The sequence below is a fragment of the Linepithema humile genome, chromosome 4, assembly GCF_040581485.1.
Source record: "Linepithema humile isolate Giens D197 chromosome 4, Lhum_UNIL_v1.0, whole genome shotgun sequence".
In the NCBI taxonomy this organism is placed as follows: Eukaryota; Metazoa; Arthropoda; class Insecta; order Hymenoptera; family Formicidae; genus Linepithema; species Linepithema humile.
Window position 1 is genome coordinate 5,138,185 of NC_090131.1, and position 18,920 is coordinate 5,157,104.

Sequence of the window (18,920 nt, forward strand, 5' to 3'; positions counted from 1 at the left end):
AAACTCAAAATTAATGCCCAAAAATTGCAAATAATCGTGCAGTTTCGGATATGCAAGTTGTGAAAAGAATTTAAGGATATTTTCAATGTTTTAGATGGCAGCACTGTGTTGTAATAAAGTGTAAACAGCATTTTATAGTGTGAGTCATTTCGCGCGTTTCTTCTACAGCATATACAGACGTATCAAAGCACATTCTCTCTCGTGTGAGTGGAGTTGTGTTCGAGTTCACTGTACGACGCAGTCTGGACCGTCTGGAGAGTGTGATTGCAAAACTGCGCAAAAGAGTTAACATTTCCCAACGATCGACTCTCGACGAGATCGACGCCATGTGTTCCACCGAGCCTGAAAACATGAATAACGGCATAAAATGCGACGACGACGTCGGCGATGCGTTCGGAACGTTCGGATACACCAGGTACGAGACGAATCTCACGTCGGACGCGTACACGATGCATCATGTGTTTATGTTGTTACATGCGAGCTCTACGCGACAGGTGTTTGCGTCGATGCAAATATGATTTAATTTTTGTACGAATACACCAGAATTTTACAACTTTCAAATAGTTAAAGTACAATAACGCACGCGAAACGTTCGATGTCAATATTATAACAATGGAAGATATCGCGGATTAACCCTTATCACGGTATTAGAACAATCAATGGATGACCCTCTTGGAGTGAGTCATTACTCAATTACATTGAATCGATCAAGTTATTTAGCTTTTTTGTTTAATGTCATCAACTTGCAAATTATAATTTTTTGTTTTCTTCATAGAAATTAGAAATTAAAAACTATAAACGAAAGATATAAATAAAACATTTGAATTTAGTTTAAACAAGTATTATACAAAATATTTGGAACAATAACATATTTTTTTTACAGAAATAGTGTAGCTCCTATACCTACACCATTACAAACAGCACCTACTGAACGTAATGCCACATATTATAATATGAATCATCCTAGACGTGGTTTAGCCCTTATCTTTAATCATGAATTTTTCACTATCTCACATCTCAAATCACGCAGTGGCACAAATGTTGATTGTGATAATTTGATCAAAACATTGAAAAGTCTTGACTTTGAAGTAAATGATTTTCACAATTCACCTCATAAAGAAATAGTGAAAAATTTAGAAAGAGGTGAGCTATATTTTGAATTTTGTTATTTTTATGTATTTATTTTAAAAAAATTGAAGGATATCTCATGTCATGAAACATACTGGGTTGATCAGAAAGATCCTTTGGATTTTTCGATAAAAATAAAAGACAAAAGGAAGGATCTTTTTATGATTAACCCAATATACATATAATATATATAAAAATATTTTATTTTAAAAATAAATTATTTTTTTTATAGTGGCAGAAATGGATCATTCAGATCATGATTGCTTAGTAGTAGCCGTGTTAAGTCACGGTGAACTTGGTCTCATTTATGCTCATGATACTGCTTACAAAGCAGAGTCTCTTTGGCATCACTTCACTGCCGATAGATGCCCTACTCTTGCCGGCAAACCTAAGATGTTCTTTATACAAGCCTGTCAGGGCGATAAACTGGACCCAGGTCTTACTCTTAAGGAGCGTACTGAAACAGATGGACAACCAGCCGCGACATTCCGTATTCCATCACAAGCGGACTTTCTTATTGCGTACTCTACGGTACCAGGTATTTACAGTATTGCTATTTACAGATGAATATTAAATTTGTAAAAACTTAGGTTGTAATTATTGTAAATCATAATCAACATGAGCTAATTGCACTTTTTAACTTGTAATTTATAAATAATTTTCGAAATCAACAGGTTATTATTCCTGGAGGAATACCAGTCGTGGATCATGGTTCATGCAAGCGTTGTGCATGGAATTGTGCGAAAACGGCACTCGTTACGACTTATTAACTCTGTTGACATTTGTATGCCAACGTGTCGCTTTAGACTTTGAGTCAAACACGCCTGATAACATAACCATGCATCAGCAAAAACAAATCCCATGTATCACATCTATGCTGACACGTCTGGTAAAATTTACGTCTCAAAAGAATGGACTTGTATAGTCTGCAGGGTAAAGAAAATTATGCATTTATGTCTATCTACTTAAAGTACCATAGATCATATCGTTTAGCAAGACTGCAATGACACAAGTATCAATTTTATTTATGCGTTGCAGTTTACTGATACAAATTGCTGTGTATTATATTTTACATATAATATTTTATATAATTTTCATTGTTTTTTAAGCAATTTTATAAATAATTTGTGTCTCAATGCGAGTATCGCATTTAAATTGAAAACAGCAATCTGAAGTAATATCTTTCTTTTGAGTGATAAATTTTTATACGTTCATGTAATTTTTTTACTCAATATTGTTCCTTTGATCTCTAGCGAAAAAACAAATAATTACTGCCACTTTAATACCTTTATAAATTTTTTTAAATATTTTTTATTTTATTTTCATTTACATACATATCTTTACGAAATATTGCGTTGTGATAAATAGCATTTCTCTCTTTTTTTTAACATAATGTATAACTGCTTACGATAAACAGTAAAGTATAAAATATAAGAATTTACTTGGGAGAACTTCAGAAGCAATTATTTTACTTCTGACATTCTCATTTCGTATGCAATTAAAGTACACAATAAGTACAAATAAAAGATTTATCGATTGTATTAAAACATAGATTTATATACAGCTACTCTTAATCATATTTTTTCCGTCAGTACTTTATATAAATATAAAATATATATTTAAAAAATTACAATAAAGATTTCATACGCATATTACTATAGCATTGATGTTACGCGTACAGACACATACACACACACAAATGGAATATTTTTAAATCATATGTATATACATATGTATATGATGTGACTGTCCTAATTTTTACGATTATATGCATATATTTTATACCAAGTTCATAAAAGCAATGTGTGTATGATCTCTAAGCAATAGCCTGGCATTGTCAAAACAATATTCAGTATTCAATTTTATAATGCATACTTATAATCTGCCTGACATAAAATAGTTGTGATTTACTGTAAGCTATAATTACAACGAATATTCGAATGTTACAAAAAAATGTTGAAAAAAAAAGAAAAAGGAGAAAATATGACATAAGTTGCATCATAATTAAAGTATTAAAATACATCACCTGCCTTCGAGCATCTAAATCGTCAGCAGGTATGCAATGTGTTGTGTCGCTAGTTTAATAAACATAAAGGAATAGATAAGAATAAAAAAAAATCGATTAATATTATAGCAAAAAATGCTGTATTCGCAAGAGAAACGGTAACGAAATTTCTGCGAAACGTGATACAAAGTCTTTCATAGTAAGAGTAATCGAATTCATATGCCTTATACGCTTGCAATTGTTTGATAACTATGGTTAAACTATGTAAGACTAATGTATACATAACGTACATGACGTATATTTAGACATTTTTTATATACAATGGTAGTTTCAGCGAATTTCTCATTTATTGTTCCTCGTGTAAGATGTTCGCAATTTACCATATAAATGCATTTTGCAATGTTAACATCTTATCTAAATGACGTTACAAACTGATTGCTCAAAGATATAAGATGTCGTTGCAAAATAAAATCGCGCAATGCTTCTCGCATTGTGCATTGTGATAAATATGTGGTAAGAATAGCCACTACATACGCGACAAGAATCCAGTCTCAAAATTACTGTCGAATCAATGTTACCGGAGTATTGAAGCAATTTTGCAGCATCCTTTATTCATTAGCTTTAGTAATAATTGTGCTTTGTATCGTATATATTTGTAATATCTTTCTATACATGAACTTATATACAAATTTACACAATAAATCTGTGAAGATGAAATGCATTACTGTTGCATTGTAATATATTTTAATCTAATATAATTATTATATTACAGACAGTCAAGAAACTTAATACATTCTTTTAAATCAAAAATATATTTTATGCACGTATCTTTCGTTGGATTATATTACATATATGCTATGAGTTTACAAATTTCTATATTATTCACAAAACTAAAATTATTTTTGTACTTTCTCGAGTTTAAAAATAGTAGTTTAACAGTACAAAGTATTTTTATACAAAAGATATTAATGTAATTAAGTAATGCTGAAAATAGCAGTGTTCATGATATTAAACAATGTTACAATATTTCTTACAATAATATAATTTATAGTCTCTCTTTTTATAGCCGCGAGTACAGCTTTACATTCACATTTTTAACTCTGTAATACATATATATATGGTCCCTTTAGCTTAATGAAGTATAAAATTTACACAGATTCTGTCATTGAAGCACTTGTCCAGGAATATTAAATATCGTCATTTTATTCGGTAAGCGTTGTGATCTTTCTGGCGCTGTATACGGACGGATTAGTTTCGAATTTACATAACTTTCACTATGATCGATGTTTAAATTTAAGGGATCTAATATTGTTGTCATGGTTTGTGTGCTTTTCTCCCCGGCGGAGGTTTCTTTGTTAGGCGTAAGATTCTGTGAAAGACTTTCGCATTCAATGGTTGATTGCTCGATTGGAAGAGGGGCAGTCTTATTTCTCCGTACAAATGCTTTTATAATGCTTTTTCCTTCGATAGTACCTAGAAAAATATTAATATTTAATATATATATTTTTAATTTATTATTACATTAATATGTAGCACTTACCATTGCGTGGTTCACTTATTAAAGCTTCATCCTGAAATTTTACAGAGAAATAATAATGTATAATAGAAACTTCATATTGGAATATATTTTTCAGATGAAGAATGTAATTAATATTTATTCGCACCTTTGTTGCCAAAAGATCTCTAATAGGTTTAAAAGGATTAGAGTGTATAGACATTCTTGACGGTGTATTAGATGCAACAGACTGTGGTGCCTGAATATTTACACGTTGGTAATTTTGCAATTGCTTGGTTCTGCTATTTAGAGCAGTATAATTCTTTATTATGGTATCTAACAACCACCTGTGGAAAATAAATTCTGATTATCAATACAGAAGTATATATTATTAAACCTTCATTTTGTACGTATATTTAAGTCTTCCAGGCTATGATTGCAAACTTACTTGTATCCATTTTTTATACCCATAGTACTATTCTTTGATTGTTCCTTGTCATAAATGCAGGTACATGTTTCTACTCTTGTCGGACATTTCATAGCATTGGCTGCATGCTCAACATCCAGGTTTTCAACCAGGTCTAGCTCGTCGATAGCTCCATTTAAGTCCTGTTTGTTGGCAAGTCTATGCATACAAAAATCTGAATGAAATCACAGTATGAACAATGTGTTTTATCACCACTCTTTATCACACATAAATAAACTTTTTAAATTATAGAGATACATATTAAAAAATATATATTGTGAGACAAATGTGCACAAGTAACAATGTGCAGACATAAGTGAAAATTTAGATCTCTTACAACAATAATGGTTTCGATGCAATATGCTCATGTGTGATTAATTCATTAAACACGACTTTATTTTCTGCAAGACGAGAAATATCACTAGCATCCACCACGTATATAAGACCATGTATCTAGAAGATGTCAAACGAGACATAGAATATTGCAGTTCTCATTGCAGTCCACACAGTATAGAAGCTAATATATATTGTTTAATTAATTAATTTCATTATATTTATTTTTATAGATATGATATGTGATTGCAATGTCAGTTGTTAAAAAAATTGCACAAATCACTTACATCATTGTAATATTTAGGCCACAATGCTCTAATCTGAGAACTGCCACCAAGATCATATATTTTCACCGAATATGATTTATGCTTTAAGGATACCGTTCGGAATCCCATTGTAGGCAGTACATTTTGATCTGGATCTATAAAAAAACGTGCATCATGTAAGATTAGTAATTTTCCATCAGCATTATAATAGACAATATATATTTTTAGGAAAAATTTTTGAAAAATTTACCACCACTAATGTGATTCAGTATCAAGGACTTTCCAGCATTGTCCAGTCCCACAATAAGTAAAATAATGGTTCTGTAAATCACGAAAGGAGAATGTAAACAGAGGACTTCGCGCCTTCGTTACAACAAGCACTCTTTATGTGATAAATAATGCATACTTTTCTGCGCCGCGATTTCTTCGCAGCCTCTTCAACACGCTCCTGATGCAATTACCCATTGTGGGAGAAAAACAACCCGTAATTGTGCGTTACGGTCTTAAATGCGCGTTGACGAACTTCTGTCATTCATCGCATCGTTCCACGCATCATTGGTAACCCCATGTTATCATATATCAGCGTACACACACATACTATCATATGTGTGACGCATCGTACCAGCCACGATAGCCATGTGCTAGTATGTATAGGGCATCCCAGATGTAACCAATCTTATATATACAGATCATTTTTATTTTGTTTCCAAACAATCATTATACACATTTGACTTTTTCTCGTATTAATATAAAAAAAACATGAATATGCATTGAATTACGTTGAGAGAAACAAGCAACTCCAGATTGGAGCATTAGAGTCAGCAAGTTTGTTACAACTTTACATGGTCCATTAAATCTGTAACGCTCTATATAACCCGCATATGTCATTCCAAGTAATCTCATTTCATATTTACTGCTAAATGTAATTGCCCGTGCACTGTCTCGTCTTTTGAATACATATGAACGTGCTCTTTATGTAAAACATTAGATCTTAGAAACAGACAGTAACGTTTAATATAGCGTGTACACGATAAACGCAGGACTTTGACAAGAGCATAATAAAACTTTTTAATTATAATAATTGCTATGATGAAATGTGTAGTACTTTCATTAATTAGTACACAATAAAAGAGTAATTAATAATTGTATGAAGCAAAAGCGTAATTAATAAATGTACGAAACGTTTTACCTTTATTGTCTCATTTTATAATGAAGTTTTTATCAATTTATTTTTCTTTAATAAATGTGACAAGAGAAACAATCGTGTTTTCTAATTTTTTATTTTTTAGCATTATATGTCTTTACATATTTTTAATTGATTTGATAATCTGATCGCAAAAATCGGCTTTTATCTTTTATATATTTACATATACGTACTCTATATCTACATATACATACATGATTCATGGTATTAGAAATCAAAGCGAGGCAACACGAGGCAATCATCTGATTCTTGTTACTACATAACACGCAAATTGCACGTATTATTATTTATTGCTTCGGCATAAAATTGTTCAATAAATTCGAATAAATTGTGATTGAATTAATCATGGAACAGTATTTAAAAAATATTAAAGTTGGATTTATTGGAGGCGGAAATATGGCCAGTGCTATAGGTGCTGGTTTAATACACAAAGGTAATTGTACTTCTTTGTATTTATTAAATGGACTTAAAGACACATATTTACAGAAATAATAATACATTTTGGTATAACAGGTGTATTAAATCCGAATAATGTCTGGGTTTCTGGTCGTACAAACAGAACACATAATTTTTGGAAAGATTTGGGTGCTTATCCAACTCTGAAAAATAAAGAAGTTGTGAGTAATTGTGAGATTATATTTCTGACAGTGAAACCGCACATGCTGGATGATGCACTTAGCACTATAGAAAAGGAATCTGATCGGAAATTTGAGAAGAAGCTTTTTATTTCCGTGCTTGCTGGAGTACCTCTTGAAGTCTTGGATGCTGTAAGCACAAAAAGATTTTAATGCATTATTTTAATTTGTACAGTAATTTATACATTAAAAAATATGTTTAGAAACTGTCAAGGATTGCATCATCACCAAGGATAATTAGATCTATGCCAAATACACCCATGATGGTTGGAGAAGGAATTATAGGTATGCTAGATACAATACATGCAGATTAACTTACGTGTTAATATAAATGTAATTTTTAGTTTATTGCAGCGAGAATGCCAGTCCTAAAGATTTAGAGGTGATAGATGCATTGTTTTCTTATATTGGCATAACTCAAAATGTTCCGGAAAGTCTTATGAATGCTATTAGTGGTCTGTCAGGTTGTGGTCCAGCGTTTGTAAGTTATTATAGTAATGTTACTATGAGTAGAAAGTTGAAATCACCTTAATAATCTTACTTTATTTTATAGGCATATCTTGTCATAGAAGCATTGGCGGATGGAGGTGTTAGGATGGGTGTACCAAGGCCAATGGCGACTAAGTTTGCAGCACAAGTGTTAGTAGGAGCTGGAAAAATGGTACTCGAGACTGGACGACATCCTGGTCAATTGAAAGATGAAGTCTGCTCACCTGGAGGTACTTCTATCGCTGGTGTTCATGCCATGGAAGCAGGAGGAGTCAGGTATTTTATGCATCTTGTTAAACATATATGCATTTAATGATTTAACTTATAAGTAATTTTAATTTATTTTATTTGAATTTTGTAGGGGATCTATGATGAATGCTGTTCAGGCTTCTGTAAATAAAACAAATGAACTAACATCCCAATCAAAATAATTTCCATAGTTAATATATTGGGATACTTCAGTAGAGAAATAGAAATAGATAATTTAATTTTACAAGCAACTTTTTTTTATATTCTTACAGTATTGGAAAAATTTTTTCTTTAAATATTATTATGTGGTGGAATATCATGTGATCACATCATACATGTAAGTCTCGATATTTTTTTTAAGTGTATTTACAAGTCAGTAATTCATGGTATTATCAGTTATTCATGGTATTACTACAGTTTATTATAAAAAATATATACAATATACATATATACAGTATGTTACCTATTGACTATCTCAGAAATTCATAACAAATTTACTTTATTTTAAGATGTTTAGCAATCAATTAATTTTTGATGCAATAATAATAAGCTGACAAATTACTTTTATAACTCAAAGTATATCGCAAAGTATATTACTTTATTTTGTGCATTTTATCATAAAAATTAATTTTTTGCATATTCTACACAACGTGAAGGATCTGTAGGATAATACTCTTGACATTTAGTCATCAGTCTCTTGAGTGCTTGAATATATTTTCTCTGAGTTTCATCGTTCATGACATGAGCGACATTCTTCGAAAAGATTTTCTCCCTGCCAGTACGAGCGTGAATACCAACCATAGTCACACCAATAGGCCATGGAGAGTTGCCTATAGCCATTTGCAAATAAGCATCACTAGCCTAAAATAATAATCGGTTTTTTTATTAAAAATTTCTAATATTTAGTTATATATAAAAATATTTTTCTCATTATATTTATATGATTAATGTAATATATTGTAATGTATGAGATTCATACCAATATATAATTACGCTGTAGTAAGTGTTTAACGATTTCTGTTAAACTATCAGTTATATCCTCTGGGAGAGATTTATTTTTCAACTTCCTTAAAAGCGGCTTTAAATACTCTCTTGTTTGGGCATACGTGGCACTATTCATTTTTCCTTTTGTGCCCATTTTTTCAGCAGTTGACCGGCTGTTTAATTGAATGCCCCACATCTGAACCAGATATTGTACAAATAGAGTGATGACATTCATATCAAATTCTTTGTCCCCCTTGTTTAGTTTAGTCGACATTTTTTGTATATCCTCGTAGGTAACACCCTCATCAGGTACATTTACATCTCCTTTTCCATCAAGACTTTGAGATTTTGAGGATGTTAAGATTTCGTTAAGATATGCTTGATCCACTTGTTCCATGGCCTCTTGAAAATCATTTCTAAAGCCCTGTTGATAAATTATGGTTAAGCATTTTTTGGCAAGGTACTAATCAATAGAAATTATATATAAACAAAAATGTCTTACCTTATTTACTTCTGGTTCAAGAATTTCACATTTCCTTAATCTCTTGAATGCTTCTATTTCAGATTCGCCAAATAATAATATGGGCTCTGTTCGTTCACGTAATCGCCTAACCACTTCTTGTCTTGATAGCAAGTGATCAGAGCTGCTGTCTGCTACAGATTCCTCTGACTGTTGATTAGTGTTTGATGGAGTAGCTTCGTTGTTCTTCTTATCAGTTTCATGCACTTCCTGCTCTTTTGATATTAATTGACTCCTTTTGAAATATTTCTTATTGTTCTCCTGTAAAAACATATCTTATAAGTATAAGTATAAACGTATAATCTCCTAAGACCACAGAATGTAACACATAACAGGACAACTTACTAGGACACGACTTTCTTCCAATTCCTTGCGTTTCTTCATTATCTCTGCTTTCAGAATATCCATTTTGCTAATAAATATGATAACTATATAAGTAAACTTTCAAGGAAAATAATTATAAAGAAAACAAGCTTTATATAAATGTTACTGCTTTATATAAATGTTACTGCTTTAATGATTGAATTCCTTTGCTAAAAGGTTATACTATTAACACATATCAATTATCATGATTTAATTAAATCAATATAATGTAACATAAAAATTTTTAAATCTTCTAAGTAAAATTTTACTAATCAAAAGTTTATATTATGTAGTAGTTCATTAAATTCTTCTGAAAATGACAGAAAACAGCTTTGTACCACAAACAACGCGTCTAGATTTAAAGCGCAAGAAGCAAGAAGCATGAATTGACATGAATGGATGCAGTGTTGCTAAACGGGACGCTTTTTTCGCGCATGCGCGACGCATACAGCTATGGGTGCGTTCAGAAAACACACAGTTACACAACTGTTACGTTACGTATACTATAGATACATGAGCACATATGCGCTTTACGGAACGCAGCCTAGATTTACAATAGGTGTAGCAAGCTTTAAGCCGTAAGAAATTGACCAATTACAATCTATTCTTCTGTGATTTGTCTGTGAGTGATCATTACACCTATTGTAGACCCGGCCTAAGATAAACAGAGTAAGCATCACCTTTAGATTCTTTCTCTTTCGACACTGAATTATTTTTAGCCAAGACAAATTATTTTCCCAAATCTGGTAACTATGATATTTCTACATACTTTTATATAAGTAAGTATTTCTATATACTTGTTGTTCGAGACGAGAAACATGCGAGAGATGCTCCGAAATTGGAACTGTCAAAGTCAATATATGGTTATGATTTTTACAACAAACAGCCTGTCGCACAATTTATAATTTTGTGTGAATTGTACATAAGCGTGCAATCGCAAGTAGCAGATTTGAGACATTGACGAAACGAATTTCTGCGAATAATGGTGCTAAACGATTGTCCGGACCCGGAAAGGGTAGGATGCGGCTTCAGCGCGTTTAAAGAAATAGACGAAGTGACTGCATTGATAGCGGAATTGAGAAAACCAGATTTGTCGCCAAGTCTCGTGGAGAGGAACAGGGATCGCTTTAATTTTATTCTGTCTCAGTATCAGGATCAGCATCAGCTTCTGGATCCATATCTCGAGAAGATCTTGGAATCCCTGCTGTCAATTATAAAAGATGAGGAATGTGCAGAGAGCATCAAACATAATACATTCAAATATTTGTTTATTATTATGTCAGTAAAAACGTATAAAAAGATTGTTACTTATCTACCACACGAGGTAGTAGATCTTTTACCTGTGTTAAGGATGCTTGAGAAACAAGATCCAAATGATGTAGAAATATGGGAAACCAGATATGTTCTTCTCATATGGTTGTCTATTATTTCAAAAATACCATTTCCCCTTTCTCGCTTAGAGACATCTGAGAATGTAGATCCTGAGCAAACTATTGTTGTCAGGTATTATTAATATTATTGTCTACAATATATAGAGTATAATTTATTAAAATATTAAATATAATAAACTATACTAATTATATTTTGATGTATATTTCAGAATTTTAAAAGTATGTAAACTGTATTGCCTCTCAAAAGATGCATGCGCTGTAGCAGCTGTGTTTTTAATAGCAAACTTTTTAACAAGATCAGATGTCAAGAAGTTGTATTTAGAGGAAATGATCATGTGGTGTTTAAAGGTAACTTTCTTCTAATAATATCAAACATTATCTTTATAAGATTTTAAATAAAAAATGTAAAATATTTATAGTTATTGTGAATTAAGGCAAATAGATTTTTAAGTATTTTCCATTTTTATAGTGTATAGAAAATGACTCTATGAGACATGGGCCTCTGGCTGTCATAGCTTCGATATTAAAACATAGTGCAAGGGAAGATGTCAAGCCATATAGTCAAATGCTTCTCGATAATATGTTGAAACTTCGGCTGAGTGACAATCCAGCAGATCTTATTAGAAAATTTGGAACAAAAGTTGTTCAACGCATAGGTGTGTAAAAATTCAAGTTTTACTTAATTTATTTGTTATAAATATTTTTATTGTTACAATATTTTGCAGGTTTGGTATTGTTGAGAACAAAATTAGCATCCTGGCGTTATCAGAAGACAAGTCGGCCGATAAACATTATGCCTAATGTTAAAACAGATAATATTGATAACACTGAAAGTGTTACCGATCTTAAAAATACTATTTCAAATGACAATGAAGATCAAGAGATTCCTCCAGCCATCGAAGATATAATAGAGCAACTCATACAAGGTCTTCGAGATAAAGCAATCACTATAAGGTACTTATGCGTTATTTTACATACATATAACAGACCATATTCATTAAAGACAATATTAAATTAGATAATAGTGTAAAGATATATAATTTAGATCACCTAATTACATAGGTGGTCTGCAGCGAAAGGCATTGGCAGAATAACAGCGAGACTGCCGATGGACTTGGCTGATGACGTACTGGGATTTGTGTTGAATCTATTTTCCGGACGTGAATCAGATTCAGCATGGCACGGTGGTTGTTTAGCACTGGCGGAACTTGGTATTAAGGCTACCTCTTTATATTTCAAAACGTTTTATAATTTTTATTCTTCTGTCACACATTTTTATACTACATTTGCATATTTCAGGAAGACGTGGTTTGCTGTTACCTCACCGTCTAAGCGATGTTATTCCTGTAGTCCTGCAAGCCTTAGTCTTTGACGAACCTAGAGCTTATGGATCGATTGGGTATTTGATTAGGGACGCCGCTTGTTACATATGCTGGTCTTTTCCGAGAGCCTACGATTCCCACGTTTTCGAACCTTACGTCAAAGAAATCGCGGCGATGTTATTAGTGGTGACATGCTTCGATAGAGAGGTATAAATCATATATATAATTTCCATTTGTATTGCATTTGTAATTCACGCGTTATTAATACATTAATATGTTATTGTATTAATAGATAAATTGTAGAAGAGCAGCATCCGCCGCGTTTCAAGAAAATGTCGGCAGACAAGGCAACGTTCCGCATGGTATCGATATATTGACTGTCGCCGATTATTTTGAAGTTGGTGTAAGGAGTCACACGTATCTTAAAATCAGGTATAGAATTTTACGAACATTCTACATTAATAATTTTATTGTTTATTTATAATTGATAATTATTGTTATTAGTGTCCAAATTGCGCAGTACGAGGAATACACGAAGCCCTTAATAGATCACCTAATTGCGAAAAAGGTCACACATTGGGACACTGCAATCAGAGAACTTTCAGCTCGAGTAAGTTTAATATTTGATACTAATACATATTACATGTATGACTCGAATATTACAAACTTTCAGTTCTGTATATGTTATTTGTAATCTGTTACAGTCGCTTTTCAATTTAACGGCGGCTGATCCGCATTACATGATAGACACGGTATTGCCGACTCTGTTGGACATGCTAAATTCTATCGACTTAAATGTTAGGCATGGTGCGGTATTGGCCACCGCGGAGATTCTCGAAGCTTTATACAATCACTTTAATGATAAAATTGAAAATATTATCGGTAAGAATCTACGATAGATTTTTGTTCTTCTTTAAATACTCATTATTAACTAAAATAATTTTATTTAGGAGCCACAGCTGTGGCCGATATACAGGATATAGTAAGAACATTCAGAAGCAGAGGACAATTTAAAGGGCTTGGAGGAGAACTGATGAAGCAGGCTTGCGCTGTGCTAATCAAGAAATGTTCTATCGTTCACTTTCCTATTCACTTCTCAGATGTTGTAGGCAAGTATAATTAATTAAGATAATTTACGTTTATTGAAATTTCTCGTATATTTATTCAATATTTGTGTAATACAGAAGATTGGCAGAAGCTCTTGGAGGAATGCTTGAGTCACGAAGTGTCAGCGGTTAAACTAAAAGCAGCCGAAGCGCACACGAACTTTTTCGTAGAATATTATGTAGACATCGATTATGATGCTCGAAGTGCTGTAGTCAATCGTTATTTAGAGTCCTTACGATCGCACAATCAGCCAATTAGAATAGGATTTGCACAAGCAATAGGTAAGTCGAAGAATATATTAATAACGAAATATTAAATCCCATATACATATTTTTATTCATTTCAATCGTTGCAGGTCATTTCCCATTGTTTGTAATTCGGGAAAGAGTAAAAGACGTCATAGAAGCGTTAATCACGTGCACTCACATATCCGAAAACACATTAAAATGGGCGGAAAGTAGGAAAGAAGCTTTACATTCTTTAATATTGGTATTGCAAACATTAGGAATCGATGAAGCAGGTGAGTTCTCATTCATTTCACATTTGCCTACAATTCAGAATTTATTGAAACCGAAGAAATACATATTTTCAGACAAATGGCAGTTGTTTGTACCAGATTTGTACGATTGCTATTTACTGGCTCTCAAAGAATATACGATAGATAGTCGTGGAGACATAGGTGCTTGGGTGAGAGAGGCGGCCATGATCGGATTACATGTGCGTATTCCATCGTAAAGAAACAATCGGAAATTTATTGTCATTAAAATGTATCAATATTGTTACACAGGTATTGACCAACTTAGTATCCCAAGCAAAATTATTATCTGTGTTGAACGAGAATTTAATGGCTAACATTATCGGCGGTATCGCACAACAGGCTGTTGAAAGAATAGATGGAATTCGAGCGCAGGCTGGTACTGTGTTCAGTGCGCTTATACACAGGTAAAAATTCAATGACATGCTTTTATATTAAATTTTTCATTGCACACCAGAAAGCTAAATAGAATATAAAGTATTTCATTTAAAAATATTTATTGTTTTTTTTTTTTTTTATAGCGATCCACCACTTCCAAATATTCCACATCACAGCGAGTTAAAAACTATATTTCCTTATAACGAATGTAAGGAGACTATCGAATGGAGGATGGAATCTGCAACGTTTCCACGATTTATTAAAATGTTAAGTTTTCCACCGTATAAAGTAAATCTGTTACGAGGAATTGTATTCAGCGTTGGTGGCTTAAGCGAATCATTGGTAAAGCCAACATTTATTGAGTTATATCAATTATATATTCTGTATAAGATATTATTGTAGCACTTATGGAAATTAATTTGCTTGGAAAAAGAAAAATTTCAACACTTTATGACTTAACTAATCAATTTTAATCGTAACTAAATATTTCTCTTTTACCAGGTAAAATACTCGAGTGTTTCCTTATTTACTTATCTGCAAGAAATCGATGAAGTCGGTTTACGGGATCTGTGTGAGAAGATATTAAACATATTCGAGGAGAATCATAAAAATGAAAGGATGATAATATCAATGTTGGCTTTCTTGGATCGTTTATTGAGTTCAGGCTGCATTCAGTCCATTTTGGACGATGCAGATAATACAATCTCAGAGCGTATATTGGCGCTATTAAAACATGAAATCAAATATTCCAGCAATATGAAATTGCTTATTAGTAGTATAAATGTTTTCTGTCAATTGCTACAGGTTTGTAAAAATTTGTTACAAATAATTATTGAAATTTACAATTTTAAATTAAACATTATGTTTCCAGGTGCGAGGTCCTGTTGCAAAAAGAGCGTTTTGTCAGCTGAGTATATTTTTGTGTCACAAATACACAAGCTTGAGAAAAACAACAGCTATACGTACTTATGAAGCTTTGACTCTTTATGGAGAAGAGATGGATATAGCGGAAGAAGATTTGACAAATATACTCACAAAATTGAACGCGACAGATTGGGAGCAACCCATCGCAGATTTACGTCCGACCAGAAATCATTTGTGTGAACTAATGAAAGTACCTGCTCCAGTTTTGCAAATAAAGTCGACAAATTGAAGAAGGTTATTTTATGTACAAAGATCTTAGCTTTTCTTTAAGATCGTATTTTATTTTTATGCTTGCATAGCATAAAGTGAAATAAGATTCAATCGCTATGCTAATACAGCTGACGCTAATACAAAGAGAAATACTGATAATTTGCACACATCAAATAAGATTTAATGTTAAACTATAACACTGTTTAATAATATTGTATATATGTACGCATACACATATAAAAATGATGTGACATTATTTTTTCCTATCATGCAGACCTATAGCTTTTGTAAAATTAATAATAATTTGTATAATACTGTATACTTGTATACTGTATAATATATATTTTATATAAAATGTGGACATGTAAAAAAAGTATTTCCATAACACTAAAATAGAGAAATGCTTTCTAACATACATTTAGATTTGTAAGTATTTATATTCCTAAACTAGTTCGTGATATAATGAGTATTCGATTTATCAAAATTGTACAAAACTATAATCTCTCTTTGATCTTAACATTCATTGTGATCATACATGTTTATTTTTTGTTCGTCAAAGTGATTTCTATTAATAGAAATGTTGTTAGTTATATAATGAGCTAACAGCTTAGCTCCACACTTCTCAATATTCCACTGTTGTATCCACCAATTGCGCTTACTGATTTCGCCAGTTATTGGATCTCTCGGCAGAGGACAATTATACTGTTTTCTCGTTACTATACTTGTTTTTAATCCACGATTATTCTGTATTTGTTCACAAACAAAACATTCAAACGCTTCCATGTAATTTGCAAATTCATTAATAGTGCCTGTCGGTCTTTTTCTGAGCGCGTGTAGCAATCTATTATTTGTAACACGATAATCGCGCTCGTTTAATTTATGAGATAAGTACTCTTCGTACGCAGAATCATCTCTCACGAGTTTGTGCAAAAAGTTGGCAAGTTCTACTGGACTGGCAAAGTCTAGTATTGATATGGCAGATTTATTATTTGGCAACCAATCCTACAAAGTTAAATATGCAATGTATAAAATAGATTGAATTATAAGATTCACGAAACTTGCGTGATTTTAATACTACAATATTCTTATTTCAAGTGATACCTTGAAGGATGGCGATCCGTAATATATGGGTACGGAACCAACAACAAGTGGCCTCCACAGTTTTTCTGTGACATAATCATCGCAAACTGCATTTTCAAAGGCTATGGTAAACTTGTATTTGGCCACAAAGGATAAGAATTCACGATTATTTAAAATATCGAGGTAGTTGTTTTTAAACCTGGACAAATATTTTATCTACTAATAATTATTAATCTCACTTGACATAAGAACTGTATGATGTAAAGTAATATACCTGTCATCAAATTGAGCATTATTTACACATGCACCATAAGAATCGATTCGAATATGTTTCATTAACTCTATTACATAGTGATCTCTGTCACTGGCAGTATCACAGTCAGATTGAATATACAATACTGGTGCTAAATTCTCAGTGTGCATGAATACAGATTTCTCTTTGGTAGGCACGTAATAAGATGTTGCTACAAACAGATTAAAGTATCAAATTAGGGACAGTGGCTCCAATAAGGGTCATTGAATATTTTGTTTTATTTGTTTTATATATTTTATCTATTTTAAGATGTTTTTAGCATACAACAGCTTCTATGAAACAATTAAAAAAGTTTTGGAAGATTCTGATTTAAGATGAATAAAATATTCAATAAATTTCTGATTTCTATCTCTGATCCTAATTTGATACTCTACTTTATAGTTTATTATTATTTTCTTTATACAAATCAGAAAAAACTTAGCTATATTTAATTATTTAAATAACAATAAATTTAAATGAAGTCAGTGCATTAATTATACTTTTTCAAATTTGTCTATTTACCTATTAATTCTTCTAGGCCAGGTAAATCAAGAAGTGTGAGTGGTACATCGCTAAATCTACTGAAGGTAGAAGAGTAATTGAAAAGATTAAGCGCTTTTTCATGAACAAGTATAGGATTATTTCTAGGAGATTCTTCATGAAGTAAACCCCACGATATGGCATTGCTTCTCCAATTAGGCAAATCATGAATACGAAAATCACTTCCATAAAACAAAATACTCTACAAAAATTGATGGTTATGATTTACTTAAAACAGTTGTTTCTTAACTCAAGTAAGTAAAAAGAGAAAAGAATTATACTTTTAAACGAGTATTGTTCTTAAATGCTCTATTGTATGTAAAGTAGCATTTAGCGCTTCCACAAGTTTTCACTTGATTGTTATTACCGAATGGCGTCCACCATAATATGACAGGTGTATTGTCATCTGGGCGTGATAGGAGAATATTAAAATATATCAATCTTTATTAAATAGCATTGATATGACAGTATAATTAATGGATTACCTGAGAAAGACAATTTTGTGCTGTCGTAAAGCAGTAAGCATAACTGAAAATTATGAAAACTAATTAGTTTCCGCAACTGCCAATTTATTTGACATTAACTAATCGTTTATATATATATATATATATACATATATATATGTACCTGAAATATTATGATACATATACCTAGCGTAATCGTAATTGCAAACATTAGGCGTATTTTTCGCACCATCATAATGTCGGATATTTGTAAAAATATTCATAAAAATATTACTCTTCTCGGAGTATTAATTACTAATTATTAATCAAACATAGCCTAAAAATGACATATGTCAAATTTTATTACTAAAGGCGCTACTTCAATCAGCGCGCAAAGCATTCATCAAATTTTGATTGGCCGATGCATCTCGATGTTGAAATGCAATGTATCGAGAAAATAGTATCGATCTCTCGAATCGCATTCTAATAAAAGTATCGATATTTGTATCGAAGTATCGGTACTTGTTCGCAGTTCGCCGCGCTTTGTTGCCGTTATACGGA

At 32.0% G+C, this 18,920-nt stretch overlaps 6 protein-coding genes across 9 annotated transcripts; 3 read left to right on the forward strand and 3 right to left on the reverse strand.

The window, feature by feature from the left end:
* The first annotated feature begins 158 nt into the window (after positions 1-158).
* LOC105671932 (caspase-1) lies at positions 159-3,854 on the forward strand. Its single transcript, XM_012366486.2, has 4 exons — positions 159-415; positions 884-1,143; positions 1,361-1,666; positions 1,803-3,854. The coding sequence occupies exons 1-4, from the start codon at positions 327-329 to the stop codon at positions 2,051-2,053; spliced, it is 906 nt and encodes a 301-aa protein (XP_012221909.1). The 5' UTR covers positions 159-326; the 3' UTR covers positions 2,054-3,854.
* Positions 2,721-6,320, reverse strand: LOC105671929 (ADP-ribosylation factor-like protein 13B). The gene is made up of 8 exons (XM_012366483.2): positions 6,100-6,320; positions 5,944-6,014; positions 5,715-5,848; positions 5,432-5,547; positions 5,077-5,253; positions 4,798-4,975; positions 4,674-4,704; positions 2,721-4,606 (listed from the first exon to the last, which is right to left on the reverse strand). Exons 1-8 carry the CDS (start codon positions 6,156-6,158, stop codon positions 4,296-4,298), a joined length of 1,077 nt encoding a protein of 358 aa, XP_012221906.1. The 5' UTR covers positions 6,159-6,320; the 3' UTR covers positions 2,721-4,295.
* Positions 6,321-7,061: 741 nt separating this feature from the next.
* Positions 7,062-8,727, forward strand: P5cr (Pyrroline 5-carboyxlate reductase). Its single transcript, XM_012366488.2, has 6 exons — positions 7,062-7,330; positions 7,411-7,664; positions 7,736-7,817; positions 7,877-8,013; positions 8,086-8,297; positions 8,383-8,727. The coding sequence occupies exons 1-6, from the start codon at positions 7,243-7,245 to the stop codon at positions 8,450-8,452; spliced, it is 843 nt and encodes a 280-aa protein (XP_012221911.1). The 5' UTR covers positions 7,062-7,242; the 3' UTR covers positions 8,453-8,727.
* On the reverse strand, positions 8,660-10,555 carry Prp18 (pre-mRNA processing factor 18). Of its 2 annotated transcripts, XM_012366485.2 has the most exons (5): positions 10,476-10,555; positions 10,120-10,186; positions 9,757-10,035; positions 9,250-9,678; positions 8,660-9,131 (listed from the first exon to the last, which is right to left on the reverse strand). In XM_012366485.2, exons 2-5 carry the CDS (start codon positions 10,180-10,182, stop codon positions 8,895-8,897), a joined length of 1,008 nt encoding a protein of 335 aa, XP_012221908.1. In that variant the 5' UTR covers positions 10,183-10,186; positions 10,476-10,555; the 3' UTR covers positions 8,660-8,894. The 2 variants fall into 2 exon arrangements, with proteins under 2 accessions (XP_012221908.1, XP_012221907.1); XM_012366484.2 differs by having other exon boundaries at positions 10,120-10,501.
* A 303-nt stretch (positions 10,556-10,858) lies between these two features.
* Tbcd (tubulin folding cofactor D) lies at positions 10,859-18,376 on the forward strand. 3 transcript variants are annotated; one of them, XM_012366451.2, is made up of 19 exons: positions 10,879-11,640; positions 11,738-11,876; positions 11,998-12,184; positions 12,254-12,482; positions 12,591-12,739; positions 12,828-13,057; positions 13,143-13,282; positions 13,355-13,460; positions 13,555-13,732; positions 13,801-13,959; positions 14,035-14,238; positions 14,313-14,477; positions 14,550-14,674; positions 14,745-14,899; positions 15,014-15,212; positions 15,372-15,674; positions 15,742-17,027; positions 17,100-17,267; positions 17,915-18,376. In XM_012366451.2, exons 1-17 carry the CDS (start codon positions 11,120-11,122, stop codon positions 16,021-16,023), a joined length of 3,471 nt encoding a protein of 1,156 aa, XP_012221874.2. In that variant the 5' UTR covers positions 10,879-11,119; the 3' UTR covers positions 16,024-17,027; positions 17,100-17,267; positions 17,915-18,376. The 3 variants fall into 3 exon arrangements, with proteins under 3 accessions (XP_067209678.1, XP_067209677.1, XP_012221874.2); XM_067353577.1 differs by having other exon boundaries at positions 10,859-11,640; positions 14,313-14,674; positions 17,100-17,270; XM_067353576.1 differs by having other exon boundaries at positions 10,859-11,640; positions 14,313-14,674.
* Positions 15,504-18,880, reverse strand: FucTB (alpha-(1,3)-fucosyltransferase 10). Its single transcript, XM_012366454.2, has 7 exons — positions 18,544-18,880; positions 18,402-18,444; positions 18,198-18,322; positions 17,899-18,118; positions 17,359-17,548; positions 17,106-17,283; positions 15,504-17,006 (listed from the first exon to the last, which is right to left on the reverse strand). The coding sequence occupies exons 1-7, from the start codon at positions 18,613-18,615 to the stop codon at positions 16,518-16,520; spliced, it is 1,317 nt and encodes a 438-aa protein (XP_012221877.2). The 5' UTR covers positions 18,616-18,880; the 3' UTR covers positions 15,504-16,517.
* Positions 18,881-18,920: the final 40 nt, after the last annotated feature.